At 35.1% G+C, this 19,856-nt stretch overlaps 1 protein-coding gene across 1 annotated transcript; it reads right to left on the reverse strand.

The window, feature by feature from the left end:
• Positions 1-1,009: 1,009 nt before the first annotated feature.
• On the reverse strand, positions 1,010-17,476 carry LOC131805824 (uncharacterized). The gene is made up of 4 exons (XM_059129501.1): positions 17,351-17,476; positions 2,153-2,266; positions 1,944-2,080; positions 1,010-1,878 (listed from the first exon to the last, which is right to left on the reverse strand). Exons 2-4 carry the CDS (start codon positions 2,255-2,257, stop codon positions 1,767-1,769), a joined length of 354 nt encoding a protein of 117 aa, XP_058985484.1. The 5' UTR covers positions 2,258-2,266; positions 17,351-17,476; the 3' UTR covers positions 1,010-1,766.
• Between the last annotated feature and the right edge of the window lie 2,380 nt (positions 17,477-19,856).

Consider the following 19,856-nt stretch of genomic DNA (forward strand, 5'->3'; position numbering starts at 1 on the left):
GCGTAAAATTCTAAGTCGATTAAGCGATGTCCGTCTGTCTGTTGTAATCACGCTATCTTTCGAACGAATTGAGATAGAAGGCTAAAATTTTGCACACATGTTTATTTTGCCAGTAGGCAGGTTAAGTTCGTAAGTGGGCAATGTAGGTCCACGTTTTCATATAGCCCCCATACAACGGTACCTCCCGATATTCGGTATTTTGATGATTTTAGCGACAATATTCTCCGGAATTGTTTCAACTTTGGTATTTGAAGTTCGAAATGGATAATACGGCCTATGACAGAAAATTATCTGTGCAGGCCCACGTCTTCGTATAGCCCCCATATAACGGTAACTCCCTATATACGATATTTTGATGATTTTAGCTATATTATTCACCCTTTATTTCAAGTCTCGAATTTGAATATGGTAGTGACTTATGACAAACAATGCCTATGTAGGTCCACGTCGTATAGACACCAATATAACGGCTATATTCGATATTTTTAAAATTTTAACAGAATTTTTTAAGGATTTTATTTCCAAATTAGTTCCAAATGGTGGAGAGTATTCAAAGTTCCGCTTGTTAGCTCTAAATTTTACAGAACAGCAGACAAACCCAAAGTCTGTAATGCGATTTTCAAACTACTTAAAGACACAATTTACATTTATCGATAACATCAACTTTCAATTTGCTTATGTTTTCAGTAATTAACTAAATTGTCCGTAAATTAACGACGGAATGGAAGTATTAGCGACAGATGGTCGGTAGTCTGATGCAATGATTTCAACTTTTAGTTATTTCTCTGCGTTTAAATGTTATTGTTGGAGGATCTCACTACTGATTTCCTTGAATTTTTCTGAAAGAAGGCACGCTCTAATCCAAAAATGCTTCATATGTATCAAACAATAGGTGCAACTTCTATGTATGGCATGGTTTGATAGCACCTTAACGAGAATATATTTATATTTGTGTTAGACCTATGAATGTGTTCGACATGATGTCTCCTTCAATTAATAAACAATTAACTCTTTTAAAATTTAAAACATTTATTATGATTTTTATTAATGATGATTATAATTACATCGTAATTCCATTGAATGACTTAATTTACAACAATATGTGTGTATGTATGTGTTTGGTTCCGTTGATAACTTTGGATGATGGGATCTCATGTGTCTATGTAAGTATTTTGTACAAATATTTTTTGGTTGTCTTTTCATTAATTTATTTGTTTTTGTTTTGTTTTGTTTAACATATATATGCATGTATACGTAGGGCAATATGTGTGAAATATTAAAATACATATGTACGTACAACTTACAATTCACGGTAAGGCGATAAGTAAGTAGTGCCAGAAAGGTGTATCACACACCATATGCATACCATACCAAGTAAGTTTAAATTTTTAAGTATTGATTCTTTTTGTTGATTGGTTGTTTTCTTTTTTTTCAATATTTTGCAAAATAAATTATTAGAAGAATATTCGTTGCTTCAAAATAAATTCTAAAAACAAAGAAGTGTTTCCATTGACATTGGGGCTTAAATCTAAGGATATAGTATGTATGTATGTGTATTAGACGTGTGGAGGCTTGAATGGTGAAACATAGTTTTGAATTTAAGCAAACATCTCTTGAAGCAGATTCGGGAAAGTTTAAGGGCTGTGTTTAATTGGAAATCTGTATTTATTTTGGTTTTTTCTTTCCGCCGAGTTTGTATGTATCTTCCCATGATTTAGATGCAGAGCGATTACAACAAGGTCCATTTCGAGCGTTTTCTGGGAAATTTACTTCTTGAAGCATGAGATTGGATTGAAGTAGCATTGCCTGTATTTGACTTGGCGCTTGGCTTCTGGCAAACGGTAAATGTCGTTGGATATTGGTGACCGCAGATAGGCACTGGAAAAAAATAAGAAAACGGTAAAGGAATGCTAAAAAAAGCCAAAGGTATTCTTCATCCTTACGTGGGTCGATATTGGGCGAACATCATTTGCAAGCGATCCAGTGGCAAATTGGGATAAATGTTTTGTTGCACTGGCAGATCATAGTACAGGCTACGCAAATCATCAATATCCGTATCAACCGAGTCTAAGCTCATATTCTGTGGGAATGGAGAGAAAGGAGAATTAAAAATCAAAATTGTTATTGCATTCTGAATATTTTAGGTATTTACCTGGGTTGTTTCAATTGTATTCTGTGGCCGGGCCTCAGCAATAGCAATTGAAAGGGCAATGGCGAAAACGGCAAATAAAGCGAAGATTTTCGAAACGTTCATCATTTTGCTAATCTGCAATGAAAATAAAGCAAAATACAATTATTCAAGATAAGTTCGAATAGGTGCTGTTCAAAATTAAATACAAAATTTATTTATTAGTCTGGCCATTAAGCTTCGTAGGAATTGTTAAATATCCCCAGACAAAAACTAAACATGTGGCTACATAAGCAGCTTGGAGTCTTCGCATGGACTATTTTGTCAAAAAGGGATATCGGAGCCACACTCGAATTCTACCGCTGATTTCCCTTATAATTTTACATTAATATGCCTAGCCATGATGCCAAGCTGCTCGGTGGATCGATGCCTTTTTCGAAGATCATTAATTAATTAAATGATTCATTAATTATACTTCAGACGTATAAATGTTCCAACTGTTAAGGTTGGCTGACTAACATGTTATTTACCATTTTCAGTAACCACCTCAGAAAACAAGTTAAAAAGTATAAGCCGGCTTTGCCAACAGATGTACAATTTCAGCCAATGTCCGTCTTTATACCCTACACCACAAGTTTGTCAGGGTATTATGTCTTTGTGCAGTTGTTTGTAATAGCCAAAAGGAAACGAGATAGACCCATAGTTCCGTTTGATGATCTGCATACAATCACCTTCTAAGTCGATGTATGCATGTCCGTCCACTTGTTCGTCCATCTGTCTGTACGTGTATTTTTGTAAATAAGGTACAGGTCGCATTTATTTTTGCAAAAATCATTTCTTTGGCTCAAGGACGAACCCTTTGAAATCGGTAAAAATTTAGATATAGCTCCCATATATGCTATCTTCAAACGATTTGCCTTTTGTTGTGCCCCAAAAGTCTAACATCAGCCCAAATAGTATGGAATTCTGCACATACGACCAAATTGAGTCTAGAAGCAATTATTTTCAATTTGGTGAAAATCTGTTCCGATATAGTTATAGCTCCGATATATATTGTTCATCCGAATTGTTATTTTTGTCCCCCACAGCCCTAATATGCACTTCGTAACAACGATATTCGGGGAAATATATCAAATACAGCTCATTAATACCTTTGCCAAATTTTATCGAGATCGGTTCAGATTTTGATATAGCCATTTTAAGTTAATTGTGCACCAAATAGGTAGTACAAGCCCGAATTGAAAAGGCACAAATGCCTCGGCATATTAGTAGAAATCGATTCAGAGGAGGATATTCCTTTCATATATTTGTTCCTTTGGACTTTAAATTGTAACTATAATCGTAGTTGGTATGATTTAATTCTCACAAATTCCCCATAAAAACTTTTATTTGTTATGTGAAGCTCTACTTAATAAGCTAAGTGATGTAGGGTATCAAAAAATCGGCCCGCCCGACTTTAAGACTTTCTTTACTGGTTTTAAATATATTTGAATTTGCGTTATGATTATTGAAACTGTTGACACTTTATGAGAAATATTGTGCATTGCGTATCTGACCTAAATCCATTATAAATAATACAACGTGCCAGATTTTGAATGTGGTGGATACTTCAATTTTCATAAATTTTAAGCGAATGATTGTGATTCAAAATTGTTACCTTTTGTGGAGGAGGTACGAAAAGGAGTGGACCGATATATTCCACATTCACGTGAGATCTGTGATTAAAGAAATATTTAGATATGCCACGTTTGAAAAGCATCGCTGATTTGTTTCAGAAGTCATGAGAGATATAAGTATTGAACATCTTGACCCCTTTTATATATTATCCTTACACCTGACTTTCGTTAGTAAAAAAATTGGGATATGTGAAGTTTGTGAGGAATCGGATGCTTATTTCGCATCATATGGGAGTTTTGATTATTTCAAATTTGGACTCCTTTGTGGGGGTGGTACATGAAGGAATGGACTGATATATCATTTTTTATGACAGATCTTGTATCAGAATCGGATGCTTAAATGTGGATGTGGGTCCAATACAAAAATTTCAGAAATTCACCTTATTATATGGGAGCTATATCGAAATCAGAGTTAGGCAGATGTATTTGTAGATTGTATCTGACCGACTAAATTCTAGCAGTAATTTAACTCTGTGCACTTAAATCTATCTTGATTCGTTTAAGTTATATGAAATCTGTGCAGATAATCACCAAGTTTTGTGGAGTTTGCCTTTTTGTCATGCAAGTAAAATGTGATTTTTTTGTACCTTAATGTGACGGTTGGACATGCAAATATTGGCTTAGAAAGTGATTATGTTAAGTTTTTAAAGAATAACAATGGGTGCAAGGACATAATTATCTTTAGTATGATGTAGTGCAGATATTGCCCAGATTATTCTATAGATTTTCTTATATCGGAGGACTAAGTTCACACAAATCCAAGCATTTTTCCTAATCAAGAGATTTATATAACCATCTAACACTGGGCCATTTTAAAACATGCCACCAACTAAAAACATACACACATATTTTCCCCTTTGATTGTTGTCGTTACATACATATGTTTGTATGTATGTATTTATTTCTGACGCAAACAGGTACCAAACATTAACATCAACGACAACAACAACTACAACGTAACTGCATTTTGTTGTGAGGTTTTGGGATTAAAATCAAATTAGCTCCGATGCATGGCATCAGTAATTAGCATATTCTGATCCAGACGAATAGCAAAGTTTAAAAATTACCATCAACGGCGACAAACGATTATTGCTTACCTGCAATTACGCAGAATGTGCACCGACCTAATCACATAAAATTCTCCTAATTAAATGGCAATCGTTTAAAGGATGATAATTACAGGATACAAGCAATTATTGCCAGTAACGATCCCTTTGCTCCAGTCTAATAAAAAATGGGATGACTTCATTTTCACATTAACTATTTGAGGAATGGTTACCTTTCGGACATACATTTTACATTGTTGCAAGTTGCCCCCTCTGCAAAATGGCTTCAAAGTTCATTTCGGGATGCATCATAGCAATATGCATTCAATAATGAATACCAATATTTATTTACAAAATATGTTACGTTTTAATACCGATTGCAACAACGAAATGCAATTCACCTTTGAGGCTATTGGCAATACCCTCACGTCTCACCCATGGGATTTGAAAATAAATTGCATCGCAATATTTGTTTTAGTTTTGTTGTCCACATCGATGGAATGGCCAACAGGTGAAATTGGACACCTTCAATACGCCGAGCACAGGACTATATTAAATGTCGCATTATCCCCACACTCGCACACAATTGAATCTCGGAGTTGATGGGAATGCTTACGCATGTTACAAATGTCTGATGTCTGGCCAAGACTGTGGCTGTGGCCACTTCATCGTTACTTGTTTCATTATAAATGACAAAAGTAGCCACAAGGCTTAAGAAGTCCTGTTTTTTTATTTATTTTTCTTTGTTGCCTATCTGCACTTTAGAAAAAATTAAGAAAGAAAAACGCCGAAAAGAGAGTCCATCAAAAGAAATCTAATACCTCTTCTAAATTGAAAGAAGACATGATATACTTAATTTGGTTTTAAGTTGTTAGCAGAGATGTCGTCATTAGAAGGCAGAAAACTGTTGATTTTGGGTGTGAAAAATAAATTTGATTTGGGCTTCGTACTGTTTTGAATACAGGCCCCAAACTCCAGTGGATGGGAGTTGATGTCACTGTAATTAATCACAGTCACTAAAGACATTTGAACATGTTGCAGCTAGACAGGCTAGAGCAACATGTTGATAATACTGTATCATGAACATGTTGCACTCATACCATTGGGTATGAGTGGACACTTTAAGGAGATAACCGAATATCCGGTGGGTGTTTAGTGGATGCATGTCATTTACCTTCCTGAGGAGTACTTGTTCCGCTAGTATGGATGAGGCAGACTAATATTATGCTTCATTATGCAATGATGGAGTAGAAGTTTTACAAATATTTGCATGCGCATTGTTTGTCACATTGCAACCATTTCGGCAGGAAGATGTAGGAAATAAAACTAGCAAAGAAAGTATAAATGTCGGGTGGGCCGACTTTATGACACCCTACACCGCTTTGCATATTCAGTAGAGTTTCATATGTCAAATAAAAAATATAACAAATTGTATGAAAAATATATATGGGAGCTATAGCTATATCTGAAACTGAAACATACTTGTTTCTAGGCTCAAATTCTTCCAATTTGGGCTAATATCACAGGTTGGGTGCACAATAAAAAGTAAATCGGACGAAGATATATATAAGGGAGCTATATCCAAATCAGAACCTACGTGCATAAAATTTGAAAAACATATTTCTGTGCTGTATTTGATATATGTCCCCAAATATCGTTCTTACAGAGTGCATATTACGGCTGCGGAGGACAAAAACATCAAATCGGATGAAAAATATATATGGGAGCTATAGATATATCTGAACCGTTTTCGATCAAATTTGGCATACTTATTTCCAGGCTCAATTTGGTCGCATATTCATACTATTTGGGCTGATATTACACGTTTGGTGCATAATAAAAGGCAAATCGGACGAACATATATGTGGGCCCTATATCTAAATTTTGACCGATTATGTCCAATTTTAATAAGAATCGTCCTTGGGTCAAACAAATGACTTGTGCAAAATTTCATATGGATCGGACAATAAATGCGATCTGTTTACAAAACTACATGGATAGACAGACGGACGGACATACATAAATCGACTTAGAATGTGATTCTATGCAGACCAATGAAAGGAACTATAGACCTATAGTTCGTTTAGTTCTCGTTTCCTTTTACCTGTTACAAACAAACGCACAAAGACATAATACCTTGACCGCCTTTTGATGTAGGGTGTAAATATATATTGGGTTAAGTTCAAAATGTGCACCGATATCGAACAATTTTCGTATCGAATTTTCATTCAATGGGAATCCAACATTTCAAATTACAATAAATTCTGTTGAAAATTCAAAAAATCAAAAACCTAATGGGGTATCAGCTGATTGTCGCTGGATATTTCAAACGAATTGACAAATTTTTTATAGCCTCATCTTGTGGTAGAGGATAAAAAATATTTGTTGAATCCCAAAACATGTATTTGTTTAGTAGTATTCGTGGTTATATCTTGACCATCACTACGATTTTTCAAACAATTTATAATTGTACTCACAATATTGCTGATTATATCTTGCATTTCAACTACTTTAAACTGTTTATATTTCTTTCCTATTAAATTTCTAATTAACACTAGAACATAATTTATTGCCATAATAAAATTGTTGAGGACGTGCATCCATACATACATACAGATAGTGCATTAAAGGTATATCACTTGAACTTAAAGTACGTCACCCTAACAGCAAGTAGTCTTTTATCTCCTGACATAACGCATTAAATGTTGGGAAAACGAGGAGATTATTCGAAAATTTCAATCGGAAATAGGAAATTTCTTTTTTATGTATTTTTTTTAAATATGCGCCAAATCATACAATTCACATGGACAACACAGTAGCTTGGAAACAGTTTTAAAACCTTTTTAAAATAACATTGATAGAATGACAATAAAGTAGTGGGAAGAGGTGAAGACCTTCAAATGCGTTAGAGCACTCCAGTATTTAAATATGAATAAATCTTTTGTTACTCTTACCGTCGCTCGTTACCGTGATACTGGTAGCGTAGCTCGACGTCAAGGAAGTGGGCGGAAGAAAATAGCAACATCAGCAGAAGTAGTTCGAAAAGTAAAGAAGCGACTTGATCGAAACCCGCGTCGCAGTGGCCGAAAAATGGCTCATGAGCTGAACATATCGCAATATTCCAAATATTGAGAAATGAGCTCGGGGTAAAGCCATTGAAATTCCAAAAAGTGCTAAAGAGTTGCTTCGCTTGGCCGAAAGTGGTGAACTGCCGAATTTGGTTTTCTCCGATGAGAAAACATTCGTTGTCCAGCAGTTTGTAAACAAAAAATGATCGTGTTTACTTGCCAAAGAGGTCAGCTGAGAATGTGCACCTTCGGTTGGCCATCAGAACTCAAGCGCCGGCCATGGTGATGGTGTGGGCCGCCATAACAGCCGATGGTCGCTCTCCGCCCTTATTAGTCGACCGTGGCATCAGAATAAATGCCGAATATTATCTCGAAAATATTCTGGAGGTTGTATTTAAGCCTTGGACACGCAAACATTTAGGCCGCAGACCTTGGACATTCCAACAGGACTCAGCACCATCGCACTCAGCAATCCAAGAATGGTTACAAAATGAGGTTCCTTGCTTCATTTCCAGCGCACAATGGCCACCAAAATGTCCGGATACCAATCCATTGGACTATTGTGTCTGGAGTATTTTGGAAAGCAAGGTTAGCACTAAAAAATACCAAAGTGTCGATCACCTCAAGCAAGCGCTTCGCCGGGAATGGGCCAAAATATCGCAATATTCCTTTGAAGGCAATAATTCGTGTCAAAGGGTGACCAATTCGAACAAATCTAGACTTATTCTAAAATTTGATGCTATTTCCCACATTTTTTGCTTTAATTCATTGAATTAAAAACAAAATAAGTGAAAATTATGGCGTTTGACTTTGTTGCAGTTTTTTTTATCTCACCCTGTATACACCATGTAAATATATTTCGCAAGTGCTGCACGTGTAACCGGGTACTAAGTTCTTGTTCTATAAAAATTATGTTTTCAAAGACGTAAAATGTATCATCAGCAAGTCCAATCAGAATCAGATAATTTCGCATCATAAAGTTGCATTGGGTACATCCTTAAAATATTCGAAGGTAAGCACCTCTCCATCTTTATTTTCGTTCATCTACACTAATGTACATTTGTAGTTTAATCCACTTCTAACTTTCAAAAAAGGCACGTGTCCAATTCTAGTTGCATATTTCTTCTAGTTGTCACCGAAGATGTTATTAACAATTATAAAATATTTAATCTCTTAATCCCTTTGGTCACATGAAAGAGGATAAACAATAAAAATTGCAACATGAAAAGTTTTGATTTTTTCACACAACACTTGTAAGAGTACCCTTGTATTTATTTATAAAGTTAGCATAAGTTTGCACGTGGGGAAAAATTGTTATGATAGCCATGAATGGTTGGGGTTTTAAGACCAACAATAGTTGCGATAAACCATCAAACAATGTCATGTGAAACAATTTAGTGTTACTCGATTTTACTCACGAGAGCGAGTGCTCGAAGCGTACAAGTTTTCCACTCTTTTGTTTTATGTGGGAGCGCACTGTTTTGGAAAATAAGGGTTACTTTTGAAACGTTTGGAATAGAGTAAAAGTCACTCCAAAAGTTAAATCTGTGTATTCGTGTGCGTGTTTAATAGAAAACTTGTATTGATTAAGTCCTGGGTTGGGGATGATCATTGGCAAAAGCCAACAAGACTTTGAATACCCTCCACCATTTGGAACCCCTGAGATTATTATGTTGTAAAATGTAGCTAAAGTCATCAAAATTCCGAATATAGAGAGGTATTGTTATATGGGGGCTACACGAAGACTTGCATTTGTATGGACAATTATCAGCCATAAGAAGTAGTACCCACTACGAACTCCAAATACCAAATTTTAAATATTTTAAATACCGAAAATCTGGAGGTACAGTTTTCGACATACTGGAAACACATTCGGGTTGAAATTGGGACTAAAAAATCCAAAAAACCTTTAATCAGTCGTTACAGTTATATTGGGCCTATACAAAATCGTGGACCTATATAGCCCATTTTCAATACCAACAGTCCTGCAGACCTAAAACACATCTGAGTAAGATTTAATCGACTGACTTTATTTCGTTCGGAAGCTAGAGTGATTTCCACAGACGAATCTCTAAATCGACATAGAATTTTGTGCTGATATAGTAAAAGTATATTTCGAAGTGTTACAAAAGGAATAACGAACTTATTATGCCCTCAATACTACAGTGAAGGGTAGAGATTGGCGACAAATATATTTGTTTTTGTTTTTTTTTTTACAGCTGTGGGTTGACAAAATGCACATATATACAAATGAAACAACAGGTTGACAAAACCCAAAAGAGCATTCGGCAAGTGTATATTACTCCCGCTCTAAATCGAGCAAAACATATTCACTCTTATCCGAATGACATAAACATATATATTTTTTCTAAAAAATGGAAAATGTTTTATATTTAAATAAAAACAAGTTAAAAAGTATCAGTCGGTATTGCCGCCAGAGATATACCCTCAGCCTATGTTCGATTATCTAAATATATTTCGACTAGTGATAAGGTTATTCAAACGTTTGATCCTCTATGGAGCAGATCCCGAAGGAATTGGCCAATATTGCCCATTTCCTATCGAACCCAAAAATATGATATAAATATTTCGACAGATGTGCCAAGTCTAAATGGAATCGGATGTTATTTGGCGATTTATGAGCTTCATGGGTACTCAAAATTTCAATATTTTGTGGGGGAGGTACCAGAAGGAGTGGACCGATGTATTCCCCCTTCACACCAGACCATGGGTTAATACAAATATTAGGATGTGTGAAATTTGAAGACAATCGGACTTTTACATCACATTTAATGAGATTGTAATTATTCAAAATTTTGACTATTTGTGGGGGAGGTACTTGATGGAGTGGACCGATATTGTCCATTTTCACACCTGTCCTAGCACTGACGCAAATATTACGATTTGCAAAGTCGGAGTAAATTCGGATTAGCCTTTCTCTTTCTATGCAAAAAATATGTTTTTTTTTTTTTTAATTTCGACCTTTTATGGGGGAGGTACCAGAAGGAGTGAACCGATATTGTTCATCTTAACACCAGACCTTGGGTTAATACAAATATTGGGATGTGTGAAATTTGAAGACAATCGGACTCTTACATAACATTTTATGAGAGTTGTAATTATTCAAAATGTTGACCATTTGTGGGGGAGGTACTTGATGGAGTGGACCGATATTGTCCATTTTCACACCTGACCTAGCACTAACGAAAATATTAGGATTTGCAAAGTTGGAGCAAATTCGGATTATCCTTTCTCTTTCTGTGCAAAAAATATATTTTTTGAAAATTTCGACCTTTTGTGGGGGAGGTACCAGAAGGAGTTGACCGATATTGCCCATCTCCCAACTGGATCTAAGTTTGACAAAAATATTACGATGTAGCCAATTTGGACCAAATCGGATACTCCCTTCGAGAGTTATCGTGCGCACCAGCCAGCCAGACAGACAGACAGACGGACGGACGGACGGACATCGCTAGATCGACTCCAAATGTTCTGAAACGGATTTGGTCCAAAGAGACCTAGGGTCTAAAACCGTTATTTCGACTAGGCACGTTTTGGCCGTATCAAATGATATATACCCTCTGTAGCCATATGGCTGAGGGTATAATGAGAGAAATTAGAAGTAGGACAGCCGAGGTCTTCCAATACGAATTGTATATCCTTTGAAACAATTCAAATATGATGTTTGTCAGCACGCATTGGCTTTGGATTTTTTCGCACTTCATCTATTCACGACAAGTAACTTAAAGGCTCGAAAGAAAAAAAATACAAAGTAGGAAAAAATATTTTCTTCATTATTAAATAATGGGTAATGGCGGCACAGAGTGTGTGCCAAGTACAAGTTCGTTGTGAGTTCGAGAGTCAGAGCTGGCAGACAATGAGAACCATACCAAAATAATATACATTTTTGATGTAAAGTCTAAACAGAATCAATATCTGGGGAATTGGGACCGAAAATTCAAATTAATTCGCCCAGTAGTTATTGGTTGGAATTGGTTGGAAAATTCGAGTAAAAAGGAAAGGATGGAAAAGCTGCATCAGAGAACTTAAAATACAGAAGAGTTAAAATCCAATTCAAATCCCTGATGATGACTATCGAAGATAGTCGAAATATCGGACAAATAAATTAATATATAAAAAAACAAATTCGTCTGTTTTTTTTTTTAAATTCTGACCTCGAGCCAAACGAAAAACCAGAAAAAAAAAAAAAAAAAAAAAAGGTATTTGGGAACCTCAAATATTTATTCTATTTTTGGCTTGAGATTTTAAACAACCCTCAAGGTTTGCAAACGAAACAAAATAGTGGAAAAGTGAGTTCTAAAGCTAGAAGAAATATTTTTTATACCTTTTTGACTAAAAATAGTGAGGAGACCAATTGTTTAATAATGGTAATTTTGCAAGTGTGCATTTTTGGAGATACATTAAATGAAAATTAATGAAATAATTCTGTATTCCCATTGTACGTCTGTAATTGGTGTAATACAACGAACTACGTCACCACACTGGTCAAAATTATCATAACCAAAAAACACTTTGCGTTGAAAATGTATTGATGCAGTTTATTTGATAACATTTCAATTAGCAGTAATCTAAATATTGGTAACGATGCGCCGGATAGCATTAGATATATGGGGGGCTTAAATCTATAAATTGCATACAAAATTGTTGTTTCATATTATATATCAAAGCTGGAAGCTTTAAAATGGATTATGTTCCATTTTGTGTATTTGCAACGAAATAATAAACAACAAATGAGATGGAAATAAACGTTGTAAATATATTTGGCTAGAGGGTAAACAAACAAACAAACAAACATTTGTTCGAATGTAAACCTTGGTCGAGTAGTTACCCGAAGCTGTGAATCTTCAATCTTGTGAAAGGGAAAATTAACTTCAACCGAAACCAAAAAAAAAAAACAAAGAAATCTATTTTCTTTTATTTTTTGAGAGTGTTCACGGGCAAAAGCCTTTGGCCGCAGACCTTGGACATTCCAACAGGACTCAGCACCATCGCACTCAATACGCGCTACCCAAGAATGGTTACAATGGCCACCCCAATCTCCGGATACCAATTCGTTGGACTATTGTGTCTGGAGTAATTTGGAAAGCAAGGTGTCGATCACCTCAAGCAAGCGCTTCACTGGGAATATGCCAAAATACCGCAGAGCAACATTCGGGTAGCGTCCGACGCCATAATTCGTGCCAAAGGTGACTGATGCGAACAAATCTAAACTTATTCTAAAATTTGATGCTATTTCCGAAATTTTTTTCTTTCATTCAATAAAATTTAAAAAAAATGTAAAAATTATGGCGTTTGACTTTGCTGCAGCATTTTTATCTCACCCTGTATATGTAAAATAAATTGGTGTTAGTTATTCCGCTTATAAGTCAAGACCCGCTAGACTGATTTTCGCAATTTTCGTCAATTCAGAAAGGGAAAAAATCTAAGAAAATCGCGTAAAAATATTCCAATAAAAAAGTGAATATTTTTGTTACATTTTTTTTCAATTTTTGTCATATTTTTTATCGCATGCGATTTTTTCAATTTGTCTTACAATTTTGAAATTTAATTTTTCTAAAGTTTTTCTACACTTTATATTGAGGGTATTATATACAGGTCGCAATTATTGTCCAATCCTCACGAAATTTTGCATGGGGGTAGAGTTTGGATCAGAAGTAAAGCCTATGTACATTTAGGAGTTTAAATGAACCAAAAAATTAATTAAATTTTCCTGATTTTGCAGTCGCTCTACAGGTTACAATTGAAAACCAATCGACACGGAATTTTGCATGAGGAGAAAGTTAAGGACAGGCAAGAAGTCCAGCATGTTGGATGACCATTGGATTACATTTAGCTGTAAAATGTTCCTCAACGTTCGTGTGAAATTGTTTTAAATACTAACACCCAGAGGGAGTGCGGAAATATTAAGCAAATACCCCCGATCAAAACGCTAAGGGTAACATTTGAGCAGGGCTCTATGACTATCAATTCACAGGAGAAATCTTCCAATCTTTTATAATTTTTCTTACGCTTTTGTGAACGTATGTTGCCCAATTTGAAAATAATTTATTACGCTTTTTATAATTTTTTTTCTATGAAAATTATTTGAGGAACTTTTTTTTTATGAAAATTTGCATAATTTGTGTTTTTTGGCAAGCCACCAAAATGAACTAGTAAATACGGGGATATGAAATTATTGTCCTCAACTCAAGAACAAATAGATCAATTTGACTCATTTGATTTGATTGTCACCTCATCCCGTGGAATATGTCAGTTTTTGTCTCCTCCGTAACTTAATTCCTACTTGATATTTCGTGACGATTACACTATTATTGCATGAGCGCGTGAGCGTTAACAAGTTGTTCAAAGGGCACTTCTAGAAAACACAACATGTCAAGGTGTATCTTTTAACGAAAATTGATGACACCGAAACCACCATCTACCCTTGGGGGAACTCAATTCAATCACTGAAATGTAAAGTCAATGTTCTTTTTGTAAGCCACGAACAACATTTCGCTGCCAGAAATTAATATTTATTTAAGCTTTCTTTATTTATATAACATCGGTGTGATTCTGAAGTGTTCCATATGTTGTTTTTCAGATTTTCGAGAATGCTCTTTCTGAATTTTTGGTCTGGTATCTACTCAACTTTCGGAGATATCTACGTTAAGAAGCCAATAATTGGCAGGGGTGTCTAGCTATTATTATACCCTACACCACAAGGTGGTCAGGGTATTATGTCTTTGTGCATTTGTTTGTAACAGGCAAAAGGAAACGAGATAGACCCCTAGTTCCTTCTGATGATCTGCATAGAATCACTATCTGAGTTGATTTATGCATGTCAGTCCGTCTGTCCGTCCGGCCGTCTGTCCATGTATTCTTGTGAACAAAATGCAGGTCGCATTTATTATCTGATTGAGATGAAATTTTGCAAACAACATTTGTTTGGCCCAAGGACGAACCCTATTGAAATTGGAGATAATCGGTAAAAATTTAGATATAGCTCCCATATATATCTTCGTCCGATTTGCCTTTTATTGTGCACCAAACGTGTAATATCAGCCCGAATAGTATGGAATTTTGCACATACAACCAAATTAGGACTGAAAATAAGTATGTCAAATTTGATCGAAATCGGTTCAGGATATAGCTATAGCTCCCATATATATTGTTCATCCGATTTGTTATTTTTGTCCTCCGCAGCCGTAATATGCACTCTGTAACAACAATATTTGGGGAAATATATCAAATGCAGCTCAGAAATACCTTTGCTAAATTTTATCGAGATCGGTTCAGATTTGGATATAGTTCCCATATATAACTTCGTCCGATTTACCTTTTATTGTGCACCAAACGTCTAATATTTGTCCAAATGGGATGGAACTTGGCACATACGACCGAAGGTAGTATGCCAAATTTGGTGAAGATCGGTTCAGATATAGTTATAGCTCCCATATATATTGTTCATCCGATTTATTGTATTTGTTACCCACAGCCGTAATATGCACTCCGTAACAACGATATTCAGGGAAATATATCAAATGCAGCTCAGAAATACCTTTGCTAAATTTTATCGAGATCGGTTCAGGTTTGGATATAGTTCCCATATATATGTTTATCCGATTTCAAATTAATTTCGCACCAAATGGGCAATACAAGTCCGAATTTAAAAGATACAAATGCTTCGGCATATTTAGTCCTTTGAATGAGCGTGTATGATTATATGATTGAATTCTCGCATAAAAACTTTTAATTATTAAGTGGAGTTCAACTAAATTAGCAAAGTGGTGTAGGGTATCATAAAATCGGCCCCGCCCGACTTTAGGACTTTCTTTACTGGTATAAAAAGTTTATTTGGGAGCTAAAAAAGCCAAATCAGGATATCATTTTTTGATTTGGAATATTCAAATTTAAAATATCAAAGGTCGAACAAATTTTAGTAAATTTCTTCCAAGTAGCAGACAATATTTTGCAGTTATGTCGAAAGTGTGAATTTTGAACAAACTTAAAGAAAAAATTTGAGTTCAATGCAAATCTTTGGTCCGTCTTCCATTGAGCTTATGGTCTCGTCAATTGGGTAAAAAAGTGTTTTTTTTTTGTATTGGAGTTATTTTCAAATAACTTCTGGGTAGAATGTCCCCAGACAAAAGCCTAGGGAATTGATGAGCATTGGTGGCTCTTTCCGAAACCAGGGTTTGGCCTGCCTTACCCCGTGGAAAGTATTACCATCTTTCTCCACTATTAGATAAACGTATTTTTTATAAAAAACAATAATTATGGGATTAAGCCTACATATTTACAACAAAAACGATATCATGTTTTAAAAATGCTCTATATTATGTTATTTCGAAATAAACCCAATTTTCAGTCGACTCCAAGCAATTCGTGGCGCAAACTTTGAAATTCGTAATTTTTTCAAAACAGGTAAGTAGCGTATTTTATTTTAATGGCATATTTAGGATAGATATTTTCAAAAAGTAATACGAATTGCTTTTTAAAATTCTAAATAACAAATGTCAATTTCGTTATTAGTCCACTATTTTGCATAGCCCAACATTATGTTCCTCTAGATTTTAGTTACGTTAAAAAATTCAAAAACAAAATGAAGATCCACAAATTAATTAGGCTCCATATAGCAATACCTCTTGATTTTCAGTATGACAAAAGCCTCAACTAAAATCTCCAACACATTTACAGAATTTTGCTAGTTTGGGTTCAAAGTGGTTAGATTATCCCCTTGTTAAAAGTTGTCCAGTTAGGTTCATGTTTTGGCCAATGGCGATACTGGCCGATTTTATTTGTATTGAAATTCCCAACCGAAGCCAAATATTGGTGTTTTAATCTTGGTCACAAGTGTTTTTATATCTTGAAATCTAATATGGAACTACAGCTTTGGAATTATTGAGCTATTTGTTTTGAAATTAACAGCCGAAGCGGCAAATATTGGTATTCATGTATTATTTTAGAAATTATTTTTGAAATCTAATACGGAAACACAGTTTTGGAGTTATCGTCCCAAAATCATTGCAGAAGAACTGATTTAATGCAATTTAAAGATTCCCCATAGGACATGCCAAGAACACCCCAGCCGACTTTTAACACGGATTCCATTTCCATTCCCATTTTATATAAAATCCAGATCATCAAGTCAGTTATGGGAATAACATTTAGAAAATAACACTTCTGTCTTCTTTATAGAAATAATATTTAAAAAATAACACTTCTGTCTTCCTTATTGAATCGAATCGCAATATGATTCAATATGCAGAATCAGCAAAGGAGTTATTTTATATTTGTTCACTTCTGTCAGAAACATTAATGGAAGTCTCACTTTATACAGTTTTTCAAATTTTTCAAAATTATTTCAGTTCATTTTTGTAGGAAACTTTAAAAAACACATCACTTTTATCAAAAAATCACTGTGATACGTACGTTGATTGTTTTGGGCTGCTATGCGATAAACTAATTCTTTGTGGTAGTGAATAGAATTCAAATCCAACACCGGTAATTTGATGTAAGCACTTGGAAACTGAGTTGTTAACTTGGCATCATTCATGAGTGGCCACTGCTTTTTATACAATCTTTGGCTCATCAAAACCTTTCTGCTAAACAAAAAAAAAAAAAAAACGACGACGACAGCGTCAAAACACCAATACCAACACCAGCAAAAAACCAACAACAGCAGCATCGAAAGTTGAACAAACAATCCCCCATGCATACGTACATACACATTCGTTTCACCGACACCCAACAACATGTTGATATATTTTCATTCATCCCGAGTTCCCTACTAGGAGGGAGATACGTTGTTTAGCTGGAAACAGGACAGAAAATGCCAATAAAAATATTATGAAATTGTAACCAAAACATAAGGAGCAATAAAATTGTTGGCAATTGAAACTTACCATGTTCTGCCAGGGATGGAATTTTGAAACTTGTGGCTCTTCGGAATGTCAGAGCACCTGGGTTGAATATGTCCAAATAAACAACTGCGGAAACCGATGAGGATCAATTGAGTGATATGAAACTATTGTATAGCTATGAATAAATGTTTTTATACCCTCCTCCATAGTACGGAGGATATATTAAGTTTGTTGTTCCGTTTGTAACACTTCGAAATATACATTTTGGACCCCACAAAGTATATATATTCTTGATCAGCATAAAATTCTATGTCGATTTAGCGATGTCCGTCTTTTTGCCGGTAACACCCGATATTCGGTATTTTGATAATTTAAGCGACATTATTCACCGAAATTATTTCAAATTTGGTATTTGAAGTTTGTAATGGATACTACAGCCTAACAGGTCCACGTCTTCGTAGAGCCCACAGGTAACGGTAACACCCGATATTCGGTATTTTGATGATTTTAGCGACATTATTCACCGGAATTGTTTCAAATTTGGTATGTGAAGTTCGTAATGGATACTACAGCCTATGACAGGAAATTGTCTGTGCAGGTCCACGTCTTCGTAATGTCCCCATATGACGATACTTCCCTATATTCGGTATTTTGATGATTTTAGCGATATTATTTATCGGAATTGGTATTTGAAGTTCGTAATGAATACTGTAGCCTAAGGCTGAAAATTGTCTGTGCAGGTCCAAATTTTGGTATAGTCCCCATATAATAGTACCTCCTTATATTGATGATTTTAGAATGGATGTATGGATGTCCAGTTCTAGACCCAATTCCAATATTTCTGTCAAAACCAATTTCACCGTGTCCATATGTAAACCCTAGACTCAATATCAAATTTCAGGATTTCCCTCATTTCCAAATTAAGTACCATTTCGTACAATTATAAAATGCATATCCTAAACCAGCTCCTTCTCTCAATCCCAGACACCAACAGTGACATCCATATCAAATTTCTGCATCCCAGCTCTATCCCTTCACCCAACACCCAATTTAGTACCACTTATTACTTTTCGAACAATTATAGTACACATTTTGAACACAATATCCATATCTCAACCTCAGTTATCAAGAGTGACTTTAATATCAAGTTCCATAATTTTATTTTTTTCATTTCACCTAATACCCAGCAGAGTACCATTGAGTAGTTTTCGTACAATTATAGTACACATTTCTGAAACCACTTCCATATGTCCAGGCTACACATGAACAGCGTCCCTAATACCGAAATTTCAGATTTCAAGCACAATCTGTTCACCCAATATCATATTGTACCAAATATCGTTCTTTTCGTGCACATGTAGTATATATCCAAAACCACCTCTTTTTCACAAACACACTGCCAACAGGGACACCAATAGAAAATTTAAAAATTCCAGCTTCATCAGTTCACCCTAAACCAAACTGTTCCGAATTTATTACCATTTAGTACAGTTCGCGCACTTAGTACACTCTTCCAAAACCACCTCCATATATCAAATATACTTTCCAAACTTGATTCTCATACCAAATTTCAAGTTTTTAGCTCTATCCTCGCACATAATACCAAATGGTACCATTTTACAAATTTAGTACAGTTTTGGAAGTTTTCGTTGCCCTGGCTCATTTTGTTTGTCGCATTCAAAGTATTAAATTTTTAGTGCATTTATACTTACCCATTTAGTACCAATTTCCAAAACCCAGTCTTATCACTCACTTACACACCAAAAATGACCCTCGTGCAAAATTTCGTTGATTCTCAGTCAGTCAGTTATTTCACTACTCTTTTATATACATGTAACATATTCTCTTCGTTGCAATGCAAATGGTAGAAGCAGAAGTAAAAAGAAGAATCTGTTGTCTTAGTTAATTTTTTGCTTTGGTCCTGAATTCTTTTGCGAAATGATCATCCATCCAGAAAAAATCGTCATATGTTTTTCTCTCTTTAGCCATCCATTGTTATATGATTCTTTTTAAGTTTTTTTTTTAATTTCTTATGATAATGTTGACAAAGGTACTGTTCGTCTAAAATCGTGGTA

Source organism: Musca domestica, unplaced genomic scaffold (genome assembly GCF_030504385.1).
Source record: "Musca domestica strain aabys unplaced genomic scaffold, Musca_domestica.polishedcontigs.V.1.1 11, whole genome shotgun sequence".
NCBI lineage: Eukaryota > Metazoa > Arthropoda > Insecta > Diptera > Muscidae > Musca > Musca domestica.